This window comes from Poecile atricapillus, chromosome 5, assembly GCF_030490865.1.
Source record: "Poecile atricapillus isolate bPoeAtr1 chromosome 5, bPoeAtr1.hap1, whole genome shotgun sequence".
Lineage (NCBI taxonomy): Eukaryota > Metazoa > Chordata > Aves > Passeriformes > Paridae > Poecile > Poecile atricapillus.
This window is the reverse complement of record NC_081253.1, coordinates 31557879-31577172: the sequence shown is the minus strand read 5'-3', so window position 1 is coordinate 31577172 and position 19294 is coordinate 31557879. Positions and strand designations below refer to the sequence as shown.

Sequence of the window (19294 nt, the reverse complement as noted above, 5' to 3'; positions counted from 1 at the left end):
TTGGTCTCCAATGAGCCATTTGTCAAACTGGACAAGAGCTATCTATACACCTTACAAAAGCTTTCAAGGAGCAGCACCAATTCCAGTCTCACCCAGTGTCACCTCGTGTCCATGGACACATCCCTCACTCTGTGACACTCACACGAACATCCCTGCCATGGCCAGCTCCCAGCCCTGCCCACACTCGCGTGCAAACGGGGCAGCCACAGACACGCTGAGGGATCCTCAGCTGCCACACTTCCCCTTGCAGTCCTGCTAACCTCAGTCCTGACCTACAGTACCCTTTATTTTCCATTCCTTAGACTCTCTTACACAAATAGAGCCCAGGATTCCAAATTGGGCTGTGTTTATTCCAAGAAAACAAAGACAACCGTTTTCACATCTAAGAAAATGACACGTCTTGATAAAAAATTGAAACATTTTCATACAATGCCAAAAACAAATGCAGTTTTCATCAGCATCTCAAATCCCTGTGGACTGGTTTCTAGTCTGTTCTACTAATTCCTGGATCCCAAATTTGACTGAATCCTCTCTTGCTTGAACTCCTTATTTCACGTTAGCTGGAATCCTTCTCAAATGTTTGCAGCTGTGCCCATTTACTAGGTGTCTTTCAGGGAGAGTTAATTTCACCACACAAAGAAACAGCCCACAGTTGCTTCAACTAGGTGCTATTTTTCACCTTTGCCTTTTAAATCAAAGGATTTGGGTTCTAAGTGTTGCAAAACATGTAAAAATCCCCTATATGTCAAAAAGCACTGCTGCAAATAAACCACTTTCTTTTCAAAATCCAAAAGCAACATACTTTTTTTTTTTAAAAATTATCTACCCAGATTTTCCAATACAACAGCCTCATCACAAGATTCTGTGATTTTGCTAAGTACACTAAGGCTAATTTGCAGTTTGATGGTGAAAAAAATTCCTTTTTTTGTCATTACCAGTGATGATATACACCCAATACTTACAAAATCCATAAATTTATTATAAATATTGAAAAGAAGCTTTCCATAGAGCTATTAGAAAAAAACTTCATTTCATCAAATTGACCTTTGCTAGAAAACGAGCAGTTCATAGCCTTGCAACACCAATTAATAATAGGGTGCTGACAAATAAAACAAGCTGGTAAATATGAATCTTGTTCATAACAAGATTGCACAAGAAAATATACTGTAATGACCCTGTCTGAACATCCGGTAATAGCCCATTGTTCCTCGCTATTACTGTCATTCAGCAATTTTTTTTAATAGCGGATGCATGGCAGCAGAGGAACCAACGCAACGTGGGACTGCACGTGCACAAATCCTGCCCCATCGTGGAGGTGAGGAGATGGCCCTGGCATTCCTGGGCTGCTCAGTGGATGTGGAGATCTGCACAACACTTGCACAACTCAAATGAGGGGAATAAAAATACTTAGCTGTAAGTGCCTTCATGATTTGTAAACTGAGAAGAGAACAGGATCCTTTTACCTGTAAAGGGCAAATTGCAGGAAAAACAGGAACGAATAACGGAAAAATCATAGGCTTAAATTCCGAGAGATCACAAAGTCATTTACTCAATAAATGGTAGAAGAAATAGGAGGTATCCTGTTCCACAGATCAAGAGGAAAGGTGGTAATAAAGACCTTCCATGTGTGACAGCTGAGTATTTCACCTGCTCTCTGTATGAGGAAAGATGAGCTAACTTAGCACTGCAATTACTGACACCTTAACTAGACCACACACTGAAACCCAGCGTCTGGTTTTGCTATCTAATTAAAATACTGAATAGACAACTAATTTCATAACCATACTGTGAATTCATGTCGCAGACATAACTGTAAGTAGTGGTTTCTCACCAATTAAAGCAATCTTTCTGTTTATTGAGGCCTGACTGACCACAGAACACCTGATTAAGCTTTATATCTGAAATAAGAGTCATGCTAAAGGCAACATCATTCTGTTTACTGATTTGTTCAGTTCACTTTCCTATGGGAACAACATCTTCAGGTTCAGACTGTTTTTTTTTTTTCCCTTCATGCACTTGTTATTCCTTCCATCATTTTGTCTTCCTTGCTACCAGGCTTCATTGTTTTATTGTTAATTAGTACTCATGGAAGGAGGAGCTAGACAATATCCTGCTTAAAATCTGTAAATGTTTAAAAATATAAAAACTCAGAATTCTATGAAACACGAGGGATAAAGAAATTGTAAAAATAAAACAAAACAAAACAAACCTCTGGCTTAAAATTTTCCACATTCCTGTATGTGTAGCGCTATTTTTGAACACTTTGGTTTGGCACACGCGCATTCCCTGAGGAAGCTGAGTTATCACCGATAACTCTGTCATGACAGACTGTCTTCACTGGACAACATAACTTTCCACAGAAACTTCTCTTCCTTTGCCTATGCAGACTTAGAAATGTCCCTAAAAGCTGCTTTGAACCAGGGCTCGGTTGGTACTTGTACCCTGGAGATGGCAGCAGCCACTGCCATGCTCCGGTGCCCCAGTGCCCCCACAAAGACAGCACAAGAATTTTGCCAGCCTTCCAACAAACCCTGAATTACTGCCATGTCCTTCACTGGTTTGTAATGTGACTCTAGGAAAAGCTTAGCATGTCAGCAGACTATTTTATCCCTGCAGCCCTAAATAAAAAGTGTCCAGTTAAACTACATTGTCTGAATTCTTCCCTTGGATTGCATGCACAATTTTCAGAAGAGGGATCTTCTGCAGAGAAAGAGCTCTACTTGTGCAAGCTCTTCTGAAATAATTTAGGGAGAAAAAGGAAAAGAAAACCTGGGCCCAGCAGCTATCCCAGTGGATCATGAAAGGTTAAAAACATCAGAGTGATTTTCCTAGGTACTCTCAAAATGCTGATATAGCACATCCGGCACGCACAGGGCTGTGGGAACAAAAGGCTCTTACAGGATTGTGCTGTGACTTCCATAATCAACCCAATAATGACACTTTAAAGAGCTGAAAATGGACCAAGATCACCTCCTTTAGTAAGAAATTAAGAATTTCCAGAATGAGAAACTAAAAATAATTTCAAATTAATACAACTGTACTCCAGACTGACTTGTTTGAGCTTCCAATTATAACCATAACTCCTGTTTTAGAGAAAACCCACCCTGTGATAGCAAACAGATATGAAACAAATACCAGTTTTCACTGGTGTGTAATCTGAGGCAATGTTACTAGCATTTAGGACATAACACACAGAAAATTACATCTGATATAATCTTTCACACCTCCCCTAGGGGAAAACGATGGAGGTGAGATTCCCCAGTTCTGTAGAACAAGGAGAAGACTGCAACAGCAAAGTTTAACATCATGAGAATTCTTACTCTTATTTGCATAAAGGTTTCTAAAGTTCTTCTTTTCAAGGACTATGTATTTCCCTGTTTGTTTGCAGCAGAAAGGCTTTCATTTCCTTACGCACATACACAATTAACAGACTAGAAACTTTTTTTTTTAAATTCCCTCTTTACCCACTTCTGCTAAAACTGGAGAGAAAAAAATCCAAACCCGAAGCAAAACAAAAGAAAAAAACAAACCCTCCCCCGCAAGCCCCACACTACGCTGGCACGAACATAACCACAAGAAAGGCTGCAACTCAGCTCAGTGTTTAAGTGCCTACTTAAACACACATGTGCTTTTTTCCCAACTGCTGCCAGCCACACACAAACCCAGCGCAATCCTGGTGGCCTTCCACGCATTTTAATGCAATAAACAACACATTTAATAAAGAATGAAGAACGCACAGCGGTAGCCATGCAGAGAGTACTTTAATAGGACTCAGGAAAGAGCCTTAATTTGGCTTTCCTGAACTTGTTGAAGCTAACTTTTTCCCCAGTTCACGCTAAATCGATGTTAAAGAGGTTTGCGATGGCGATGCTTCGTTACGGTACGCGCGCTCTGGAAGGAAGATGGATCTGAAGTTCAACACGGTCATTTATGGAAAGGCTTCCCACCCCCACCTTCCCCTTCCAAGAAACTGGACGTGTGAAGACTGACATTTCTTTGAGAGGAAGGATAAGGCAGAGGTTAATTTCATCTGCATGAGCCAGTATAGGATAAGCTTTTGGAAATATTGTCAAGCCACATTCTTAATGCCTGGCAAAGTGACTCACCCAGAGTCATCACAGGAAAGGAAGTTGAATAGAATCAAAAACGGAACAGGATGGGGGGCTTAAACAGGAGAAAGAAGTGAGAGAAAGGAAACTGGATTGTTTAAAGTAGGCTGAGGTTACAAGTTCTAGAATGGGATTATTTTTAAAATAAACATATAAAATATATATCTGTAAGTATATATACGCATTTATAAAAATACACAAATGAATGCATGAATTTATTTTAAAAAAAAAGCTTCTTTCCATTTAAAGACAGACTTATATTTGTGGATTGCTTTCCAAGGCTGCCTGCTGAGTTATTTGTTTCTGTTTAAGGTGGCATTAACCTGGTCTGGGAAATAAACAACAATCCCCTCTAGAAACCCACAAATTTTTAACAATCACGTTCCTGTTCCACACAATATGAAACTCTGAGAATATGGAACTCCACACTCATGTAGAAATCCACCACAATACAACATAAGTACATCATTCCCTAAAGAAACACTAAGCAATAAACTTGACACATTTTTTTCCCCACACCAAAACAATTCATCATTGACTTTTACTTGAAACTCCGTGACACATGGCAAAGTTTCTTCTCCAAACTTTTTCACTGTGAAAGTTTGGATGATTAGCCACTTCACGCATCAGCTGGAGGTAAGTAAAACACAAACAGTATGTAGACTATTTGAATATGTAAGTCACTTGCAGAAGCACCTCCTTGACTTCATCACAAAACACATTACTTGTGCAAGAGGATGTCCACCAACAAAAAGAACAATTTTGGTCCCCAAAGATGATGATAAAAACATTTTTTAATACCATCAAGGCAACATTAAACTGAGTTACAGCCCTTTACATTTCAGTCATGTCACCTGTGAGCACAAGTTCTGACTGTATAATCCCGTACCAGTGACTGCGTTCAAGGGGACACAGAGAAAAATAAATATACCCATTAAATAATATAACTAGAAAAACAGATTTTAGATGTAAGGAGGCATGCCTGGTCAAAAAATTATTCTGGAAAAATGTATTAGAATAAATACTTCTAAATTCTCCTAAAAAAGTTTCTCTCTGTTTGTATAATATTTCTTATTTAATCCCCAGAGTGACACCTGCTGGATTTCACTAACTGAAACCAAAGGGCAGATATTGCCATTATACAGAATATTTCAGGATAATAATTGCACAAACATGCCATTTTAGTAATAAAAGGCTGTAGAGTATAATACTTTCCCTCCATTTAGGGTACTAAATGAACACATAGATGCAACCACAGAAGAAGGAAGTATAATTACTAAAGGTCTTACTCATTTCTGAAAAGTAAATTTTAAAATTTCTACCTAGGAAGGATTATAGCGCACAACGTTTGGTGACAAATTATATTGATTTCTGAAAAAATTAATATGGAAAAAAATACTGTTAAATCTTAAAACACATGAGTTGGGTATACCAAAAATGTTCTCACTACATTCTCTGCTTTACTTTAATGAAACTCTAAAACTCTACCAGAATTGTCTGTTTTGGGATAACAAAATTTATGAAAATTAATTGGCAAGATTTCACCACTGTAATGGGGGACAAAAAATGTAAGGAGAAAAATCTAAATGGTTATTCAAAGAGTGATGCTTTATGCCCATACAAACATTCAAGGTTGTGCAGTTTTCAAGCTGAGAATATCAAAGAATAGGTGGAAAAGATGTTTTTAGGGACATAAGATATTCAGCCTAAACACAGTTGATGCTAAACAACAGTGTATGAGGTAGGTGTAGGTGCTTTGAACACAGTAATCAAAAGAAAAAAAATTACTGATCTCTTTGGTGTGCTCCAAGTTCATGGTATTACACGGGAAATCATGCTGGTATGGGCTTCATTAAACAAAATCAGCACTAATTTTCAGGGGATATATTTTTCAAATGTAGCCTGCATGACCCAGACATAAATCCAGACATATAGCATTGTTTTATTTTCCTAAATCCAGTTAGAATGGTCAGCTACAACTTAAACATGGCCAAAACTGCCAGAAAAGGCTTGAGTGACACCTAGGATATACTAACAGCCTCAGACACACATGCAAATTTACCACAAGCGCCTGATTTCTTTTCTTGAAGGGAGAACATGGCTTCTCTCATGGAAATTTTTGGTGCATTACAGTGAGTTAAGTGCATTTCAAATGCATGTTTCCAAAGAAAAGCAACTCGGAATAAATCACTTTTGGACAGCATATACTGCAGAAATAATTGAAAGTGTTTGCACAGAGCTAGGGCAGAAAAAGGATGACTTTGCTGGGAAAATGTAAACAGTATAAACAAACTTGGGAGACTGAAGCATGAGAGACAACTGTTAAAACAAAACTTTGAAAATGTGAAAGTTTAGCTTTTCAGTTCTTCCCAGATTCTAAAATAGAACAGAAATTGTTGCTAAAGAGAAATGGTCTAATGGAACCCAATTTCATAAGATTTTCTATTGTACCACACTGGCTGTGGAATTCTCCATTAAGGTAACAGGTAAGAAATAGGCTATTTTCTGCTTCTCTTTGTGCAAGCTTTTTACACTGAAAACATCAGAACTGCCAACTTGAATACAACAAGTAAAAATAATGGGTTGTGTCCACATACAGAAAGCTTTCTCTTTTTCTGTTTTAAACATTAGAAAGATGCAGCATTCAGATGTATCCAATTCAGAATATTAGCACGTGTGATTCACAGTTTTACAAACAAAGGATAAAGTCTAGAGTTGATTTACTTCAAAAGTTTCTTTATAAACCTCTGTTCTCTCTTTAGTTGCTACACTGGCAATAATGGAAGTCAGCATGAAATAGACCTCTGTATGTTGTATGTAGAAATAATTTACTAAATATGTTATTATATGTCTAATACACATAAACACATATAAAAACACACTTATTTTACTGCCTAAAAGTTATTTGTTTGTCAACTCACATCTGTTTTGATAGTAGCAGCATTCATTCCTTCCTCGACACAGCAGTACCAAGGATATAGTTAATTCCGGAGCTCAGACAATTTGCTAAACCAAACACTTAAAATACTTCCCAGAGACAGAGCAGCTCCATGAGCAAGTAAAGACTGTTTTCAATAAGTGCAAAGCTTGGCTGAGGAAACTGCTGCACATGAAACTCAATGACAGAGCTACCCAGGCTTGCAGAGCAGAGGTGGCCAGGGCACCGAGGTAAGGCAAACACTGCGTGTGCCACAGGAGAGGCAGCTGCTCAGAAGCACTGGAGGGATTTTGGTACCAAATCAAGAACATTGTAAACACATTGGCAACAGATGGGAACAACTTCTTAAGGAGAAATCCTGCCTTGTTTGCCTAACCTTAGACTTGGACTTCTGATGGGAGAAATTCCATCAATGGCTTTAATAGATAACTTATGTTCAACATTTACTAGAGCAGTCACTAGATATGCCTCTTTTAAATATCACTGTATACGTGTTATTATTAAAAACATATCACTAGTGATAGTTTCTTCCAAATCACCATGGCCCAGTTTGAATTGCATGACTTCACAGACTTCTGTGGGTCCAATCCTACCCAGCTCCTGCACAAGCCAGGAATGCTACTGGAGAAAGATAATCACCTCAAATGTACAGAATACAGAGTTAGCACTTATATGGGTGTCAAAGGAAATCTGTTAGCACGCTTTCTTCCCTTTGTTTTGTTCTTAATTGTATCCTGGTCTAAAACCTGAACTGCAACACCCAGAGAGCCCACAGAACAATACTGTATTCCCAGAGTAGGTCCCTTTACTGACCCAGGTAAGGCATTGGTCAGCGAGACATATGCAGAGCGGTGTTTTTCAACTGGAGTGCTCAAAAATTACAGAAATTACCAAAAAAACCCAAACAGCTGCCAAAAGACAGCAGAATGTAAGTGGCTGGATGAGTGATCTATGTATAATTCCTTCAACAGAAAAATACCCACATTTAGGAATGTCTTGCCCTTTGACAGTCAGTGGGAAAATTTTCACTGGCTCTGAGTGGGCCAGGATTTCAAGAGTTGGGTTTTATCAAAAAAAGCCTATTCAAAGGGATAAGTGCTACATCTCTTAATGCAGAGAAAGACTCCAACTGATCAGAAATTCAGGGTGCAGTAATATTTGAAGTTTAAAGGACACACACAACACTGAATCTGCAATGTATCTTAGTACTTATTCCAGTAAAAAGTGCAGTCACACTGTTCTGTATCAACGCCCTGCCTGTCTTTGCTTAACCTGCACATAACATAGGTTCTGACATCCAACCTGCAAACACACACATGCCTGGCACATCCCCGTGGGAAGACCCGCTTCAACCTACACCAGTTGCTTGTGAAGAGCAAAAAATAAGAATCTAAATCATTTAGCTGATATACTTCTAAAGACAGTTATTCCCACTGATCATTAAAACAATATAAGCACACTTTATGTGAAGTGCCATCTCCACCGACTTAGTGTCACCAAGTGCCTTTTGCGCAGATTTCCAGAGCTGGATAAAGACTTTGGGATTGCTCCTACAGGCAGTGAAATAGATGAGAGTTCAAGCAAACTAGAGAAGGAAACACTGTGCGAACACAGATCGTTATTTTTAATTAAGAATTTCAGACAGTACCACAGCATGTGTACTTTAAAAGAAAACACATCTGTTTTCAGGTGTGGTCTTACGTTGATCTAGGTCTAGAGTGTCTCCTTCCAATGCACCGAGAGGACCTCACATTCAGAGCACATTCCTAAACAGGTTTCAGCTGTTAGGTGCATTATTAGTGCAAGGGAATGACAACAGCCCCAGCAGGCACAGGAAGATTGCATTGGCGCAATTATAAGAGCACCAAAGTCCATCCCCAAGGTATCTGGCATAAGTTTATTAAGACAAAGAGAAAAAAACCTCAGTTACTTTTATAATTATTTCATTAAAAAATAAACTTATAAACTGCATGGATAGCTAAAAGCTTCATTGTAGATCAAATCTAAGTATGATTTATAGCCTAACAAGCTTTATTTTCCTAGTTCTATGTTACACACACGAGCAAATTACTAGAATTACCAATCTCAGCACTCCAACCGCATTTGTAAAACCAGAGGGTATCACATCTGTTTTGGAATGCTTAAGGAGCAGCAAGACTTTGAACTGCCTATCAGCTGGTACTTGAAGGCACGGAATCACACACTTGCCACAGTTCAACAGTTTCTCGAGGAAAGGAAAAGTGGGTAATTAGCTGTCCATAAATCAGCTCGGTGTTTGCGGTTACAAACCTCAAACAGAAACACGCCGGCACGCCTACAGGCTTCAAACCAAACCAATTTTCCTCAAGCAGACAGAAAGCACAAACAAAACAGCAGCTTTACCTTTTAAGTTTTGTAATTACAACACAAAACCTAATTATGAAACAACTCAAGTATGACCTCTTTCTGGTACAATAAGTTTAGAGAAATACTCAGTAAGCAAACCTGCACCGCTTTATCACCTAATTCAGCCTCTATTGAAAGAGCCGCAGTTGTACTCAATTAGTCTTAAGGACCCTTTTCAAGCCAATGAGCCTCTAATTCTCTCCAGATGCAATTCGGTTAGTTAATATTAGAGGTTTCAGGCAGAATCCTTAAAGCGCTGATTTGGGCATTTTATCTCCTTTTCTATTAATTTATCGTACCAAGCATAAACGATAACAACACCAGTTATGAAATCAGCTCAGCAGCTCGCTCACCATAAATACACGAAGGTTTCCCGGTACCTGTGTGGGCGCGGATCCCGTACCCCACGCCGAGGTTAATGCCAGGGCGCTCACACACGCGGAACTATCGCCGTGTCCCGATGGCACAGGACCGCTGCTCGTGGGTGAAACAATGAGACAGACAGACCGCCCGCAGCGGCACTCACCGCGCCGAGTTCTCCGGAGAACGCCGTCAGGTGAAGCTGTGGGGAGCTGTCTCTGCCCGCGGGCAGCCCAGAGCGCGGTGCCCCACTGGGTGTAATCCAGAGGCTGGCGGCTCTCCCGGCGGAGCAGCGCTGCTGCGGGAGCGCCGGGAGCGTGTCCGATGGCAGCGCGGAGCGGCGGCAGCAGCGAAACATCAGAGCTTCCTGTTACATCACCCGACCCCGCCTGCGGCCGGCGTTAAGTTACTCTTCTCTCCCGAATGGCATGTCCCGGGGAAGCCGGGCTCCCGTGGCATTGGAGCGGGGAGCCGGCCGAGCCCCGGCGCTGCCATCTGCTCCCGGCCGGCGCAGCCTCTGCCCGCACCTGGCCCCAGGGCGGCTCCGCTCGCCCGCCCAGACTCACAGCCGGAGCTCTGAAACCACTCGCAAAATACTGCTCTGCTGGTGAGGAGGGACCACGGGACCTGTCCTTTCACATATCGAGCCAGCGCGATTCGTCCTCCTCCTCCAACTAGACCCATAGAAACAGATTAATTGGGACCTTTATTCAGAGACAAAGAGCACACAAGAGCTGCATTCCTCCTCGGTATGAGTGACCTGACCCGCTCCTGCCAGCCACTGCAGGGGCTGCATGACATCCCATACCGTAAGGGCTGAAAAGCTCGACACAGAAATATCTTTATTCCTCAGATGTAAAGCAGCCGCAAAGGTCAGAATCAAATTTTCAATTTCAAGCGGACATATAATTTACACTGCCACTTCGTTTTGTACCCAAGAAAAAAAAGTATTTAAAGAAATAAGTCTTTAAAGTATCAAGGGTAGAAGAAACAACAACAGGAACATTATTATTGCTGATCTCTATGCTATATTTTTCTAAATACTGGTGATCTGAAAGCACAAGTATGAATGGTTTGAAAACTGCCATGACAAAAACCCAAAATTAACAGCAGTCTTTCTACTAGCTTCAAAGAATACGGTAGCAGAAACTAAAAATGTTTCATTTAAACCATTTGTCACTTTAAAAAAAAAAAAAAAACAATAATTCCCTGTACTATGGAAAGAATCTGTGCCCTCTAAATCAATAACCAGTTACTGTATGCACAGTTCAATACTATGCTGAACAAATGGGGAGTTCATGGAGCATCAAACTCAAATGATATGAACACCTGTAACACCAGTACTCCTTAGGGAGTACCTTTTTGGGAGAACCTCCCAAAAATCACATTGTCATAAGGATCAATGAAAATTATACCACTGAATTTGCTCATAAAACAACATAAGATATTCTGCTTGTTTCTCGCTACCTGTCACTTACCCACTTTTCTTTTGCCAGCAGAATCATTTGTGGAACACACTGTGAACTGGATGAAGGAATTCATCTGGGCATTGAAAACATTTTCCTCAAGAAGGAAAACAGCAAGAAACACAAAGCTAAGGGGGAAACCCCCCATAAAACTTCAAACAAAACCCAGCCCCAATCCAGGGTCAGGAAAAATGGGAAGAGGGGAAAGAGGGCCAGGAATACTTTAAATCCAAATGGCCCCTAAACAATACAATTTGTATTGAAATCCCACTCCAGGGTTACCAAAAAAGCAGGCTTGGATACTCATTTGGCACGTGTGAGAGCTGGTGCTTCTAGGATTTCATATCAACAGGAGAATGTTTGAGTTTTATAATCAGTGAAGAACTAAGGAGCAGGACCCTAAACCTCTAGGTAAACAGATATATGGTGGGGATTAGCTCTGATTCTGAGCAGTGATGGAAATTAACTTCTCTAAAATAAATGGTGTCATCACAGGTGTAGGAATTTTGTCAGGTGTGAGCCTGGTAGCGTTGCTTTAAACCAATTAGGTCTAGGTTGTAAATTGCAACAGGGTACATTACACACTGTAACTTAGAGAATTGAGAATTATCCATGTGTTCCAGCCAAGCACACATCTCCAAGACAGGCATCTGAATTACCTAGAGGCATGTATTACACAGACCACGTTTGATTTGGCCTGTCAAAGTCAATGGAGTTTTGTGGGGGCTTTTTTGTTTGTGGGATTTTTTTTTTTATTTGCTTGGTTGCTCTGGGGGGTTTTTGGTGTTTATTTTTACTAAGTTTTATATTCTACTGATTTCTGTAATATTAGAACTCGCTTAATTCTACCCCACAGAGAGCCGGGACCCCTCAGCTGGCGCAGTTCGGGCCTCTGAGGGCGGTGGCCCCCCAGCCCTGCCGCATCTCCCATCCCCCGGCTGCGAGGAGCATAAATCACACCCAGGCTGCCCTGGCTGCAGACAGCGAAGGAGGGAGCAGTTCAAGGGGACCTAAATGTGCAAACCTACCTGTTCTGGGACCAAAGAAGATTTAAAAGCGAGAAGAAAAAGGGAAAATTGAGTGAATTCCGCTTTTTCCAGCGGAGCGAGCCGCCCGGCGCGCGCCGCGCCGCTGGCGCCCTCTGGCGGCCGCACGGGGCATAAACGCAGGAAGCTGCGCACAGGCATTTACCCCCTTAATTAATTCAGAGATTAATTACCCTGTGGAACACCACCTAGCCAGTAAAACCCTGCTTTACCTGAACCTCGATCTGTCTTTGGAGACACCACTGAAAACAACCGCTTAGGAAACGTATCCCTTTCGTCCTCTTCAGTAAGTCTGAGAAGGTAGAAATATTGAGACTTGCTCAAAAGGTAAATACAAAACGATCAGCTTTGAGAGAGTAAATAGATTGGAGATCTAGGGAGAAATGCTGGCTCAAGTGAGCTGGAAATAAAACTGAAGCAGGGGGCAGAAAATAAAAAGGAAAAAAATGAGGGCATACCAGTAAAAATGTGAGGAAAAAAAGAATGAACAAAAGAACACCAAATTATTTCTCAGAACCATTTTGTTTCATCATTTGCGTGGATTAAGGGCACATACCAAGTTATTGCAGGTCAGATGATATACAGAAACCCATCAAACCTCTGTAAAATTGCTTCAGCTTTACCAGTTTTAGATAAATTGGCTGTTATCATACAGCATGGGAGAAATTTCACAGCACCCTGCATTCCCCCTCCAAAGCAACTGGAGCAAATTGTGGAATGAAAGGACTGGATGAATGGACTCTAGTCAAGTGGAACCGTACAGTCACTGTAACCCCTTAGCACAGCTTCATGTTCTGACTGCTTCACTATTCTGGCACCTGATCCATATGTTTTCCTGTGATGTGCCTCAATTATCCCCCTGCTACGTTCATCCTTTAGTTGTCTTTGGGAAATGCATAGATCCTTTTTCTTATTCTTGGATTTGATTGTTCTGCAGCTGTGGGAGGTACAAGAGGCATAAGAAGTGAATGAAGCAGAAGGGCATGAAAGAAACTTCTTGTTATGTTGAAGATCATATCACATTGCAGTGTGGACTTTTTATGGTAAAAAATATAACTGTGTACTGTAGAGCTAAACAAAAACAAAAACAGCTGGATAGCTGGTGTGGTGGCCAAACTGAGTGCACACACAGCTGAGAGCAGCCTGCACTTTCAGATCAAATTTTGATTATAATTAGATTTTTACAGTCTGTTACATTGCAGTCTCGATTCTCAATGCACTAAGTAGCAAGCCTGACAGATGAATCACAGATGAAATGTTTTTTAGTTTATTCTTGAGATGCTAGCTGTACAAACTCTCTTCTGTCTCAGCAGTGGCATAAGAGAGCCCTTAGTGGATCACTTAATTACTGCCATTACAAAATGTACTACAGCAGCACAAGAAGTTTCTGCAGTACATTGTAAGTGGGGTAGGAGGGGATGGGAGAGTACCTGTCAGTCCTATCCTAGCTACAGCAGTCCTGGAGGAGTCTGCACACTCCTGGGAGCAACTGATCCTTCTCAGTGAGGAGACCCTGTTAGTTTGCAGTAGAGCTCAATGGGAAGGAATCTTGTTAAGAATGGAGAGCAGCCACACATCCAGGGCTCTGCTGGGACAGAAAGGATGATTTTTTTCCTAGATTTTTTTTCCCATGTGGGTTTTGTAGGTGTTAAATCCAGGCAGCCATGGACAAGTTGCTGGAGAGTCACTGAAGGAGAGACAGTCATGAAGTGGCACAGGAATCACAAGACAATCTGCATATAAATTCATCTTTTATTTCCTATCCTTATATATCTGTTGTCTCATTTCAAAACATTCCGTATTAGAAAGTTTATCATTCTAGTTTGTAATCTAATCAATCTTACAAAGCTTACAAATCCTTTTCAATGTTCTTGGTGGGACAGCTTAATGAGTTTCATTGTCTTTCCTATAAAAGCCCTAGATGAATGCAGTCACTTTCAGATTGGTCTCCCTTTGAGGTACGTCTTGCAATCTAGAAATTATGTTAAGTTTTAATACTGGCAGCCAATGGGAAATTTTTCTGACTGAGAATGGAAGATCAGGTATTTTTACTGTCTGGACCATAAAATGCAGAGAAGGGGAGGTGCAGACTTTTATGCCCTCACCTGCAGCCCTAGCCAGGCAGACAGAAGCAGTGTCAGTGTAGAAGCAAGGCAACCATGGCATAAGAGCAAATCCTGACCTTCCCACCCCAAGTGTGCCTAAAGCCACTTGCCCTGGTGAGGCCACACAAAGTGCTGTGCTCAGGCAGGTGCCATGGGACAAGGAGAAAGGTTTGGGAGCAGTTTAAACCATAGCTTCTCCACTTATCTGCAATTTCAGATTCCAGCTTGTCCAAGTGTTTACCCTGCTGCTCTGCTCCTGGGCAGTGCAACCCACACCTACAGACCTGACTCCTGGTGCATGAAGTACAGGAAAACCTGGAGAGAAAGGGCTAAGTGATAAACCAGAACAGGAAGGTATCAAACTGAAACTGAAACAAGGAGACAAAATGCACCAGATTAATTCTGTGCATACAGCCTGTGGAGTTTATAGGTTTCCTGGCAGAACCACACATATTTGATTTACGTGGTTATTGCAGTGGTAGTCTGTGGTGCTCGTACATTTTACATGACAAGGCTCTACAAAAGTGCTCTCTGATGTACACTCCGGTTCCTTGAGAATCTTTCAAATCAGACTTAAGACATCCTAGACTGAAAGAGCCATGAAAGGACCAGAAAAGAGATTTGGATAAAATTTCATTATAAAAATCTGATTCTACTTATCCCCTCACTCTAGTATTTATAAGACATATTTTTTTTCATTTTCAGCAGTAAAGCTTAGCCATGAGTCTAGATCAGTAACAAGGATAAAAGTCAATGGTCCCAACACATATATTTTTAAATCTTTTCAAAATTTTGCAACACTGCTTCACACCTTTACAGCTTTAACACTCACTTTATGGATTTTGGTGGATTAATTCTGATCTCATATTAATTTTACAGTACTGTAATAATATGTAATTATACTTCAATGGAGTTAAGTCTAGGCCTGCATAATCTAAAATAAATCTGATTAAAACAAATCCAGTGTCTATTTTCTTTTTATAGCAAAATATATCTTTTAATCGTTGATTGTTTCAATCATGCTTGACTACTGATTATTCTTTCACAAGTATTATGCTTTCTTTAGTACAAAAATAGAATTCAAAAAGAATAATGAGGTGAGAAATTCAATTTGAATCTTCTCTGCATTTTAACCATTCACTCACACCATTTGTTGTCCTACTGCAGCTCTGACAATTATATAGAACCAAACTGCAATTTAAAAGTCTTTAGCAAAGTAAAAGGTAATGTTTATTAACATGATTGAGGAATACATAATAAAAAATATAAGCAGCTTAGTAACATATAATCAAAATAATCAGTACAGTAAATATATTTCAATGGTGTACACTTAAGGTTTTCATTCACAGGTGAAGAGTAGTTTACTTCACATTTCCATAAAAGTCAAAGTTGCATTCTTTCATGGACGATTTCCATGCCCAGAGCCTTTACTGGCTGTTTCTTTCTTTTTTTCTTGATTTTTATTAATTTTCTTTCACCTTTTTTCTTATTGAATCCTAAAGGTAAAATTAACAAAGGAAGATTAGAAGACATCCAAGATTATCAGACATAAGAGAAAAAGCTTGTTTCAATAAATCTTAAAAAACAGAAAAAAAACATTGTCTTACCTAAAGTCTTCATCTGCCTGACCAATGCCAAGTTTTCTTATTGCTGTTCTTTTACACTGCACTTACTGTCCCTCCTTCTCTCTCTAGCTCTGTATCTCTCCTGATTTCCATTTTCACTTTTCTGAGACTCTCAACTATTACATTTGATCAGGCCAATTCTTACTACCAGAAGTGGCAAGAGAATGTTTTGACCCACACAATATTTACCTCTTAATGATAGCTGGGGGCAGTATCACTTCCCATACCTTTCTTGCAGATCCTCAAACACGACTTTCTGGAGATGAAATTATTCTCATTCCCACCACAACCGCTGTAGCTAAATGGGCGACACCTTCCAGTGGAGTAGTTGTAGAAAAATCTTAACTCTTTGGCCCTGCAAAGTCCTCTGTCCATAGGGGTCATGCACAAAGAAGGGATAGGAGGTGGTTCTGGAAGTACCAAGAAAAACAAAGTGAGACAACACTGCAGCATTTCAGTTTCATGTCAATATTATTTGGAATTTCTGCTGGCAAATTTAATTCCGCTCTCCTGAAAATCCAAGATATTTGACATAAGCATCTTTTTATGATTACAAAAAAAATTAAAAATACCACAGTAAAATGTCATTCTGTTTTTGGACTGCCAGCAAAAGCTTACCTGAAAGCTATACCTTTACCTGTGTTGTTTGTGATAAAATTGCCACTTCTGCCACAGGAGAGAGCACACAAATTAATTTTGAGGAGTTTCAAGTGAAGCATTTGTAGAAAGTAAGGTGAAATAAATTAAACATGGACAGCCTTAAAAAGATGGCAAATATTTCTAATAATTAATAATAAGAAATCAAGGGGAAGGTAAAGGCACCCTGCATTTCCAATGTAAGATTTAATACCTCAGTGCTGAGTTTGCTAAATGACTACAGAAAACTTGACCTAAGTGACAGGGTTGGTAAGCAACCATTGAGCAGTTATAAAACAATAGCTTGTAACTTGCAGAATAAAAAAGTACTGCATGTGAAGAATAAGTGCACAAATTAATGGAGATGCTGGTGTGTTAGTGCTGCTGGCAGGATTTTACCATTCCAAGCAGAGGCTGGTGGTTTCTTCTTTCAGGGTCGCTGCAAGTGAGAAATGAAACACTGGAGGATGAACTTGTGGTAGCCAAAGGACCTGGGCACTGGAACAAGTTCAAGAAGCAAATCCATTCTAGAATTCCCAAACCTGGAAGAACTCCATCATCTATCACCCCAGAGCGACTAATATACAAAATGAGAACTGATAAAATTGCTGCACAGGCTACAAGAAGTTGAATGGGAGTCATTATATCATCAGTTATGTGGGACCCAAAAGAGCACCATTTTTCCTCAGGAAGCAGCAGAACTGAGGTAGCTGGGTGCATAAATGCAAGAAATTAATGCATAAATGCAAATGTGAAGCCAGTCAGATGGAACTCTTGAAATACAAAGCCACCCAGAGGGATTCAGTGGAAAAACAAAGTAAAAATTTGAGGAAATCATTTGGGTTACAGCAAAGCTGAAGACATCCTGTGGTCACAAAAGTGGGAAGCAGATGAGTTGCTGAAAGCAAGAAGTTATGCATTAACCTGGGCAATTCAGGAGGCTGACAAAATACCCAAAAAGCATGTGCTACATCTTAGGTGTCTTACACATTGTACAGCTGCTAAAAAAAAAGGTTAATCTGAAATGTAATATAGCTGAACTGGTGTGGTGAAAAAGTATGAAAAATTGCTGGGAAAGAAATAGAATGGTGTGTTAGCAACGCCAGAGTATTAAAAAAAATAATCCTGAAATTCAAAAACTGAGTAATGAGTTGCTTTTTTGAGATAGACTAAGTTAGTTTCAAGCTATAAAAGGAGAATCTCTTAACTTCTTTTCATAATTGTGGCATTATCACAAGACTAAGTCTCACTCTGGGTTAAGAGTAGAAGTCCACAATGTGATAAAATCTATATTAAACCTACTGTTTTTTTTATAGTGAGGATGGTAGTTAAATTAACTAAGGCAATGCTTTTGGTACTGCTCTGAGAACTCTTGAGCCTGGAACTAATTTCATCTCTCTCTGGCTGGAGAGGATGTTAATTTTCAAAGCATATATTCAGCATAGCTTGCCTATTTTAACCTGCTAATTTCTGAACCTACAAAGAACAGAGCAGAAAGGCTTGCCAGTGAGGAAAGTGCCAAACAGCAACAGGTTTGTTAACTATATCAGAGAATTCAAAAATACACTTTGTAATGCAAATTACTTATCTGTCATGTAGAATTCTCCAGTGAGTCCACAGTCTCCTCATGAAGGAGTTCTCATAATGACTGCAAGATTTGGGGGAACCACAGAACCAGTGATGAGGTAAATCGCTGGTTCCATCGTTCTGAGGTGCTATTCAAAATCCCAGGTGCTATTCAGAATACCTCCTGTATTCTTCCCAAATATTATGTTATTCCTTGCCTATATTATTGTTAGATAAATGCCCCAAAGACCAAATACTGTTCCTTGTTTATCTTCAAAATATCTGCCTGTTCTTCACTCACAGAAGCAACCAGCCCATGAAGAAAACTCTTAATTTTGCCTCCTACAGCCATTTTTTTCCAACAAAACAGAATTTTAAAATATAAACTAAATGACTTATTATAATTTCCTCTCTGCTGAAGATAATAAAAATTGCAAATTTATTTGAATTTACTGATCACTAAAGGACTTGACTTCAGGTAAGCATAAAATATTCCCTGTGTCATGCCCAGTGTGTCTATTGGCAGGATAATCTGAAAGCCTGTGAGGCAGTGTATAAACAATGTCACAAAAACATTACAGCAGCTGAGTTGTCTCTGTTCAGCTCCAGTTCCTAGTGCTGCATTGATGGATGTGATGGAACAGAAAGTTGAGCTATTATGCCTATTCTTGAGTTTCTCTCCCAAATGTTTCCATTTCACAAACCCATTTTCCTGAGGGTTGTTGAAAAGTTTTCTCTCTTGCATTTTCTATGAAGAAAAAAAGAAAATGAAAGAAGCAAAAGTCCCACAGGCCAAAAAAGAAGAGGTACACATTGTATGGTTTAAGATTGATATTCCTATGATACAGCCCTTTCTTGAATCCCATCCACCCTGAGGTATAAACAGATGACACGATCATAACTTCAGAATCTCTGAAAAATGCACATATAAACACAGACTCAAATTTATCAGAAATAACCCCCTCTGCACTGCAGCAATAATCCTTATCCCTCAGGCTTTGCAGGGCTTGTGTGACAGTGGACTACAAAATCACACTACAAAAGAAGTTTGAAATTTA

General features: G+C 39.9%; 2 protein-coding genes across 6 annotated transcripts in view; both read right to left on the bottom strand.

The window, feature by feature from the left end:
- Positions 1-10206, bottom strand: part of CALCRL (calcitonin receptor like receptor) — a 63505-nt gene extending 53299 nt beyond the window's left edge. Inside the window, exon 1 of one of the 2 annotated variants that reach the window (XM_058839845.1) lies at positions 9813-10206. The gene's annotated coding sequence lies outside the window, so the exon portion shown is untranslated. The remainder of the gene's footprint in view (positions 1-9812) is intronic. The other variant, XM_058839846.1, reaches the window with a different exon arrangement.
- Positions 10207-15606: 5400 nt separating this feature from the next.
- Positions 15607-19294, bottom strand: part of TFPI (tissue factor pathway inhibitor) — a 35771-nt gene continuing 32083 nt past the window's right edge. For 3 of the 4 annotated variants that reach the window (XM_058840065.1, XM_058840066.1, XM_058840064.1), the window contains exons 8-9: positions 16262-16444; positions 15607-15905 (exon numbers count right to left, since the gene is read on the bottom strand). In XM_058840065.1, the coding sequence (XP_058696048.1) occupies positions 15793-15905; positions 16262-16444 (296 nt within the window). In that variant the 3' untranslated portion in view covers positions 15607-15792. Of the gene's footprint in view, positions 15906-16223; positions 16445-19294 lie in introns of all 4 variants that reach the window. The other variant, XM_058840067.1, reaches the window with a different exon arrangement.